Below are 9,454 nucleotides of genomic sequence, written 5' to 3'. Positions count from 1 at the left end.
TGCAATTCCAATTGCTCACATTGTGACAATATATATATATATATATATATATATATATATATATATATATATATATATACATATATATGTATATTTGTGTTATTTGTTTTTGTTGTTATTGCTGCTGCGAGTGACATATATACGTATTTAGAAGTGAACTTTTCAATTGAATTTAAATTTTTTTCTTTCACTTCTTTTTGCAATATGTTTGCCAATGTGTTATGTGTGTATGTTGGGCTGCTTAGGAGTGGGTGGGGTGAAGCCAGCACAATAATTAAATACAAGTGAAAAATCAATACCGTTGTACCGTTAGCGCTTTGTTGTTGTTGTGCATTGCGCACTTAATTCGTGTGCGTGTGCCTAAGTGTGTGTGTTGTGCTGAGAATCGAAATTGGGAATTTAAAAACAATGCACGAAAACTTAAAAAGTGCAGAAAATCTGCGCAACAAAACTAGACTTTAGCAGTACATATATATAAATATATATATGTGTGTGCTGCTAAATATATATATATATATATATGTGTGTGTACAGTGGTACCTCAATAATTGCAAACTCTTTGTTGAGTCAACAGTTGAAATCTTAATGTGTCCGAAAGCTAAATTTGTTTTTTATTTTTTCTTTTTGAAGTTAATTTTGTTGTATTAGATGTGAATAAAAAAGTACTATGCAAATTGTTAATATAATTTTAAAGATTGCTATAGAGAGAATTTTCTATATTATTATATATGTGTGTGTGTGTACTTTGTGCATGTTTCCTGTTGCCAGGCAGGGCGGCAGCAGCAACTGCAAAAACACAACAACAACAACGCATTTGGCGAACGCAACACCCGAACGAGTGCTCCAACAACAACAAGAACGGAATGCAACTCGTGCAACGATTTCTAACGGTTATCCCTATTTTTTTTTTTGCTCTGCTCTGCTCTTCTTATTTTTAGGTCAGCAGCCAGCGAGTGAGCAGCGTCGAGATTCGATTTTCGCCTTTGGCTCCTCCGACTTTTCGCTTCGAATTGCTGCCGGTGAAAATTAAACTAAGACACACACACACACACATACATATATTGCATACATATATACAATATGTATGTAGGATGCTGCTCAACACTTACGCAACGCAAGCGACATCTGACGGCACATTAAGACAACTCTAAACAAACGCTGCACTCGCAAAAAGTTTCGTTCCACAAAAAGAAACAAGAAAAAAAGAAATTAAAAAAATATTTTTAAAAAATGGCAACCAACAGCAACTCGTCGGCAAACACTTCGCTGGCCACAACGCCGGCAACAACGCCAACCGCGATGACAACAGCGAAAAGATTAGGCTACAATACATCCTCGCCATCCTCAACATCATCGGTGATCTGCGAGGAGGTCTTCGATGAGGCCTGTCTGCCATCATCCGACGGTGAGTAGATAAAATGGAAGCTGGAAGCCTACTTTTACAATGACTCAATCACTCTCTTTCCACTAACCGAATCCTTTCATTCCTCAATAATCAACCACTCTTGCAACAGACTTATTTTATATAAATCTATAAGAAATTACAGTAAATTTCTTATAACAAGAAACACTTAACCATCCCATAAGGATCTGCATTATTCCTATTTTCCAGAATCACATGTCAAAAATTTATAAATTGAAATCCTATTTTTATATTTCTTCAGACGGTAAACAGGCTGGTTTTAAATAGATATGGAAAATAGTAGTGATTAATTTATACGAAATCTTTAAATACTAATGTTTAATATAAGAATTCTTTTATGTGTACACTTAGAGAAATTAGACATAGTTTTGCTCGCCCTGAAATTAAGAAAAACCAGGGTTTTTTTTTGGAAAGCCACAACTTTTAATTTTTAGAAATTTTTAAAAATAAGGATAGTAATCCTTACATGGCAAATTTCTAAAATGTATGGCGATTTTTTTCTGAGTGCATTGCTAAAGTTAGTTTTGTTTAAAATGAATGAAATTGGCCCTTGACTCATTTAAATCATTTGTTGCTTGCTGTCCGTCCGTCCGTTCTTCCGCTCGTCCGGATGTGGTCAGCCACTATGAATAATGAATATATATTATATATATATGTATAAATGTATATCTAAGTGTACTGTGTGGGAATATGAATGAGGGTAAGGCTGGGGCATGCAGGTGTCCTCTATAGGGTTTCCGCTGTAATTCGTTGTCCTTCAGTGGGTCCCTTTAATGGGTCAACTTAATATATACAATACATGCAATATATATATATATGTATATATGTGTGTATGATTTAGTGGTTGGTTTTTTCTCTTATTTTTTATTAGTTCAAGCCAGCTGTTTGAAGGAACTGGAACCACGCAAACTTTAAAACTGTGCCCGAGTTGGCTTTAGTACTTGATTTGAAGTTGTCGCAGTCAAGCTGTGTGCCAGCTGATTAGGGTCTGGTGTTTATATATATATATATATATGTGTGTGTGTGTGTGCGTGGATTGCTCGCTATGACGACAGCAACTACCCCAAAGTATTGCGCACAAGTTGGCCAAAACCCATGTATTTTGGCTGGCAATTGACGACGTTGCCAGGAAACCAACGTTGACCGCTGAAGATACTTTTGTCGCAGTTGGTTGGTCGAATAATGGTTGCTGTTGACAGACAGCCAGACAGACTGTCAGCTGTAATCAATATGGGGGAGCGGAATATGGAATATGCAATATGCAAAATGCAGGCCACGTCGTCATTGCGAATTCAGTTTTCAGTTTACAGTATACAGTTGGCAGTTGCCAGTTGGCAGTTGTTTCGACGGGCTTTCAAATCTTTTTTGTGTTCTGTTTGTTCAGGCTAAATGGAATTTTTAAGCGCTTAGTGAAGGCAAGTTTCAGTTTCCACGACGAGATTCGAGATAACGCTCGAGGGCTTTTTCTCGATGAAAGGAAAATTCTCATATTTTGCGAAAAGATTTTTCATTCATTCATTCATTCAATCCCCATTGACGTCACACACAGAAGGAGGCCAAGCAGGGAGGAGAGCTGCTCAATTGATGTGGGTGCGACACAGTTTGTAATGTTTTCATTACTCTTAATTGCCGTTATAAAAGTTATTGTGCTTCCAAGCCAAGTATGTACCATATACATGTACATTTATATATCTATATGTGTATATATAGTAAAATACTTAGGCTAATAGCTCTTGGGGCAACAAGGACACTAAAGCGTTAACAAAACAATGGCGATGACACACATATGATATATTAACTATAGCTGACATAGTCGATCATAAAATGATAGCAATCTAGTAGAGCTTTGAGGATTACTCACCGCTTGAACATTTCTGAATTGGTTTTGGAACAGCTTACTTGCGATAAGCAGAACAAAGATTTCTGAACTCTCAAATTGTCATCACATTTCAGGTCCTTGCTGTGAGACTGCAACTGAAACTGCAACTGAATCGATTCACCAAAGAAATTCAGTTTAATTTTTAGTCTAAGTATTAGGATCGGTAACTTTGAATTGATTAAGTAATCTCGAATTGCACACACAAATTGAGATTTTGACAAATTGTGAAACAAATCTCAGAGCCAACTTAATACTGAGCTGTCATTTAACAAATCATAATCACAATCGCAATATAATTAATTAATTTGTAACTGTTTGTTTTCTTTTCATTGCCACAGAGATTAATGATTATGCGACACTAATTGGCATCGAGGCGATCAAGGAGCCGCATTTACTATACCTGGCCAAGGAGGGGCTTATGGCTGCATTGCCACCAGAGTGGAAGATTTGGTAAGTTATCTCTTAAATATATAGTAGATGTGATTTTAATTGTTGACACACTTGCAGTTATTCGGAGGAGAAGAGCGGACATTATTATCACAATACGCGAACGAAGCAGTCGCAGTGGGATCATCCGTTGGACGCCGTCTATCGCGATCTCGTCGAGCAGACGCGCCAGAAGCTGTTGACGGCAACGGCGGGCGTTGCCACGCCCATTATTGATAATTCGGATGATGTGTCGCAGCTGGACTCGGGTATACGGAGCATGCAAGGCACCGATGACCTGCTCGACGACATGAGCTCACCCCTGAACAATGGCAGCACTCATCTCGCCACCGGAGTGGGTGCAGCCGGGGGAGCAGGAGCAGCAGCTGGAGCCGGCGCGGTAGTGGGAGCTGGAAACAAATTGAGTTTGGGCACGTTGCCAACGGCAAGCAGCTTTCCGGGTCCAAACGGTTTCAGTGGTGGCGTCAGTCGCTTTCTCGAGTCTCGTGGCAAGAGTTTTGGGCCCATCTTTCAGCCGGTGAAGAACACACGTTTCGAGGTGGCCAAAACCACCGCACAAATCAGTCTGGCCATGAAATTCGGACAGTCGGCGTTAGGTGGTGGTGTAACGGGCAATATGGAGCCAACGCTGGAGCAGCGCAAGGGGGCATTTCAATTGTCCGGCACTGGAGCAATGTTCCTTAAATCGCGCCGACAAATGGAGCCAACAGCGGCGGCATTGGCTGCATCGGCGGAGGCAGGCATGTCAGCCACCGGTGTCAAGGGCATACTACGTGATTCCAGCCTGACCGATATGCGACGGCGTTTCGAGCGGGATGAGGAGACATCTGCGCCGGTCGAGGATAAGAAGAGCGTACGCTTCAATCTGGTCGAAACGCACACCATGAGCAGCTCGTCACCTGTCGAGGAGGACGCAAGCACGCCACGCAAGTTGACGCAAAGTCCCGAGCTCTCCATCAACACCGATGACGAAGACGACGATGTCGCCGAAGTGGAGGATAACGAGGCGAAGGCTCTGGCGGCGTCACACGACGATGATGCGGATGTGGAAGAGGATGCGGATGCCGAAGAGGATGTGGATGAGAATGTGGACGACGACGACGATGATGAGGATGATGATGACGATGTCTGGGATGAGGATGTGGACGACCCAGATGCCATGGTCGGCATGTGCAGCCTAAATCCATTCATCAGCGATGCCAACAAATCCATACGCATCATAAATTTGCCCAAAGCCCAAACCATACAGATGCTAAAGAACTCGTCGTCCGAACTAAATGCGGAATCGCAATCGGGCTCCATACTGGGCACGAGTGCAGCGAGCAGCTATCTGGACAAGCTGAAGGAGAGTGCATCGGTGAAGCCGCTGTATGAGGACACGGACTCCGATTCGAAGGGCAGCTCGGTGCGCAGTTTCATCATCAATAAGTCCGAGCAGGACAACAATCCCTTCGACCTTGACGAGCTGGGACGCAAGCACAGTCACGAGCTGGAGCAACTGCAGCGCAAATCGGCACAGGCCGCACACGAGAAGCTCGGGCTGCGCTCACTGAAAATGGCCAGCAAACTGGTGGGTCTGCTCAAGCAGAAACAGGAGCCGGGTGCCAGCGAGATGCTGAGCGAGGCGGCCGCCTTGCAGCAGCTGCAGCAGGACATGGAGTGCGTGAAGCGGGAGCACGAGACGCGTCTGAAGAGTTTGCGGCACGAGTACGATTTGCGTCTGACCTCGCATCAGCATCAGCTGGAGGAGGCATTCGAGCTGCAGCTGGAGGAGTATCGCCAGCAGTTGGAGCATCAGCTCCAATCGAAGCGTGCCCAAGTCGTTAGCGAGCACAAGCAACGGATGTCCACGCTCCAATCGAATCATTCCGAGCTGCTGCACGAACTGGAACGTGATCTGCGCTCCGAGCAGGAGATCTTGCGACGTGAGCATGCCGCTCAACTGGCCCAGCTGAGGGATAAGCTCGCCCACGAACTGGAGCTGGAGAAGCAGCGTCTGCGCGACAACGGCGAGGAGCGCCTCTACGAGAAGGTGCGCTGCGAGAAGCGACTGCTCGAGGACAAGTATCACTGCCTCAAGGAGAAGTATGTGCGTCTCAAGACCGATGTAAAATTGTCGCTGGAGCGACGCAGTCGCCGTCGCGAGACGCAGGCACTGCAACAGCAGCAGCATGGCCAGCACAATGTGCACCACACCAATACGAACACAACAACCGGTTCCGAAACGGAGCGATCCATCTCGCAGAAGCCGTCGATTGGCAACAGCGAGAATCGTTCGCTCAGCTACTCCGAGCAGGCAACGGCCGGTGTCAGTCAGAGTGGCACGGCAACAGCTGGTACGGCAACGGCCGGCACAACTGGCACAGCCGGTGGCGGTGCTGTTGTTAAGCTGAAGCCACCCGTGCCACCAAAGACACATCTGAGCAAACCGGGCATTGCCAGCAAGTATCTGAAGCAGCTGCAGCTGCAGGATGATACAAACACCTCGTTGAGCCAGTCGGACACGACCATCTCCAATAATTATAGCAAGGGTCGCTATTTGGCGGCGCCAAAAGCCACAAGCCAACACTCGGCACAGACGGGAGCGACAGGAGGAGCAGGAGGAGGAGGACAAGTGGTATCCAGTGGCGTGCTGCTCAGCGATAATGGTAACTCCGATTCGGAAGCTGTGGCCCAACACTGCAATCAGCAGGAGAACAACAACAACAATAATAATAATAATAAATCTTTGGTCGCGTTGCCGCGCAAGAAACTCTTCTCGCGCACCAAGTCGGCGTCGACATCGCGCCTCAACTCGGACAATTACAAGCAGCAGCTGGAGCGTCCGTGCACTCCCGTCGAGAATTTGCGACACCAGCTGCAGAAGCTGGAGGATCTCGAGGATCAGTTTCCGGAGCATACGCTAGATACGACATATCATCTGCGTTACCCTTTCACGGACATCTCCAATGAGCATGCAGCCGTCGTTGGCTCTGTGGTTGGTTCCGAACTGGAGTTCTTCAAGCATCGCATCCATTTGGAGCGTGACTCGGTGCGACGGGCCAAGGAATCGTTGCGCACACAGCGCACCAATTTTCGGGCACGTCAGCGTGAGATTAAGCAGCGGCACAAGAGCATCGCACTGGCTGCGCCCAGGCACTCGCTGGATCAGTTGATCCAGGAGGAGAAGGATCTCACCGAAATGGAGGTGAATCTGCACCGGACACGTGCTCTGCTCGGCGAGAAGGTGATTCGTTTGCGGCACTTGGAGCAGAGTCTGTTGCGCATCTACGAGAAGGAGAAGCCCAGCTTGGAGCTGGATGCCAAGGATGATGCAACCACACTGAGTGATCTCTCCTCCCATTCCAGTTCCGGTTTTAGCAGCACTGATTTCGCAAGCGGTGCCGATTTGCACAAACGCAAGGAGTACTTCCAGCAGGAGTCGAACGAGTGCATTCAGAATCTGGAGATACTCAATGCGGAGATACGTGAAATTCTCGATATACTCGGCCAGAAGCAGCATCTACAGCAACAGCAGCAGCAGCAACAACAGTCACAGCAATTGCAGCAGTTGCATCCACTTCCTCATCCACATCCGGCAGCGGCTGCCTTGGCCATGCCAATGCCAATGGCCATGCCGATGATATCACCGAATGAGCTGAGCTGGTCGCACATGCTCAGCCAGCAGTCGTCGCCGGGTGGTGGTTGTGGTGGTGTTGCTGCTGGTGCAGCACTACAGACAAGCAGCTCGGGCCACAGCATGAGCGGCAGTGCGGTGCATGCACCACAATCGATACCCACACTGGCCGATCGATTGGAGACGTATCGCCAGCTGGCAGCCGGACGCATGCACAGCTCGATGGGTGGCGCCATACTGGCGGCAAATACGATCGTCTCGCAGAGTCCGCGTGCGGTCAACTATACAACCAGCCTGGTGGAGCGCACCAGGGATCTGCGCAACTGGTTGCGTCAGGCGAAGACGGAGCACGAACTGCTCACCGGCATGGGTGTGCAGCAGGGTCTTGCCTTGGGCGCTGTGGGGGCTGTGGGTGGTGGCATTGGTGCACATTTGACTGCCAATGGCGCTGCTGGTGGTGGCATGGTGGCAACTACGCCCGGCATTGCAGCAGCGGGTGGCTTAACACCGACAGGTGCTGCTGCTGCAGCGGCAGCGGCACAAACTAATTTGTAAGGCCACAGTTGCAATCACAAGCCACAAGAGGCACACCTTCCCCGTCACCACGCCCCCTTCGATAACTAGTCAAATATTATTGTACTTAAAGATGCCTAGAAAGAAACCAGAAGAAACAGAAGCATAATAAGAAGCTGTATATAAGCATTTAGATTGCCTATAATTATGATTATAATTATTATTATTATTATCATTATTATTATTATTATTACTATTATTATTATTATTATTACTATTATTATTATTGTTAGTAGTAGTCTGCCTTTCGTCTGCCTTTTTACTGAGCCTAGCAATGTGTTTTCGCTTGTTTTTGGTTTGTTCAAGTTCAAGTTTAACTAAGTTGCAACTGCTGCGCATACCCTGTAAAAATCACTACAATGTACATAGTATATATGTATGCATATATACAACAGAGCTGGCTAAATTGCGACAACCACAGGGTATCCATTAGTCGAGCAGCCTACTTGTTCGAGTTATTTTCTGTTTTAGCGCTTAAGAGTTGTTAACTTGTTCAACGCTAGTCCGCTAGTCTATTATGCTATATGATATACCCTATAATTTGCTGCAAATAGGTTAAGCGCGCACTCACAGTTGGCGGAGCGTGCCTCACTCAAAGACAAGTAAAATTAGCCGTTAGTTGAAAACCAAATAATGAAAAGCATATTCAAGGAAAACGTAATTGAATCAAAATAATGAAAACAATCCGTATAAGAAATATTAACAAATATTATATAAATTAACAAATATGATTTTGTTTTTTTTTTTTTAACTAAGTGAATTAACTGCAAGTTAATCGGACTGTCATAGTTAATTAGCGCCTAACTTCTTGATTGTTGTTGCAAATGTTTGAGGCGAGCAAATGTTTAGTCAACCAATTTGCATTTGGGTAATAAAATGCTAAAATTCCAAATTCAGTGAACTCAATCAAAAACCAAATGTAATAATGCTCTGGTATCGTCGGAGGAGTGCAAACCAAATAGATTAAAGACCGAACGAACCATACAAATAATCAAAGTGTTACGATTTCTTATATTTGATATGAATAATAATGATGATAATATGATGCTATCATTTCTGAATGTGACTCCGTACTCAAATGCACAACAACTAATTACTTACGTACATCTGTGTATGTACGAGTATGTGCTTTATGTTTAAGAAGTTAGTGGTATCGAGCTATAAAGAAGCCAATGTGTTAAAACGAAACGAAAGATATTTCATGATTAACTAACCATATACGTAAGCAAAGGCGAAACTTATATATGAATGTATATGATATGAACATATATATATATAGATATATATGTATATAACATCAACAACAACAAAGGACAGGATCTCTCTTTTTGACAACAACTTTTTAGAATCTATATACCTATATATACCTTAAAGAAGTCAAAATGAATTTGAATTTGAATTTGAACCACTTGAAATACTTTATACAATTATTAGGTAAATATTATCTATACGTAATGAAACCCTGCTTACGGCAAACAAACTGAGCAGATCTCCAACTCTGATTGAATTTATTTAG

At 44.6% G+C, this 9,454-nt stretch overlaps 1 protein-coding gene across 1 annotated transcript; it reads left to right on the top strand.

Annotated features, from left to right (window-relative positions):
* Positions 1 to 938: 938 nt before the first annotated feature.
* LOC6565557 (kinesin-related protein 4) lies at positions 939 to 8,073 on the top strand. The gene is made up of 3 exons (XM_032738993.2): positions 939 to 1,405; positions 3,641 to 3,752; positions 3,810 to 8,073. Exons 1-3 carry the CDS (start codon positions 1,231 to 1,233, stop codon positions 7,918 to 7,920), a joined length of 4,398 nt encoding a protein of 1,465 aa, XP_032594884.1. The 5' UTR covers positions 939 to 1,230; the 3' UTR covers positions 7,921 to 8,073.
* The last annotated feature ends 1,381 nt before the right edge of the window (positions 8,074 to 9,454 follow it).

Source organism: Drosophila grimshawi, unplaced genomic scaffold, assembly GCF_018153295.1.
Source record: "Drosophila grimshawi isolate 15287-2541.00 unplaced genomic scaffold, ASM1815329v1 contig_848, whole genome shotgun sequence".
Lineage (NCBI taxonomy): Eukaryota > Metazoa > Arthropoda > Insecta > Diptera > Drosophilidae > Drosophila > Drosophila grimshawi.
The sequence above is the reverse complement of the archived record's forward strand: the minus strand, read 5'-3'. Positions and strand labels throughout refer to the sequence as shown.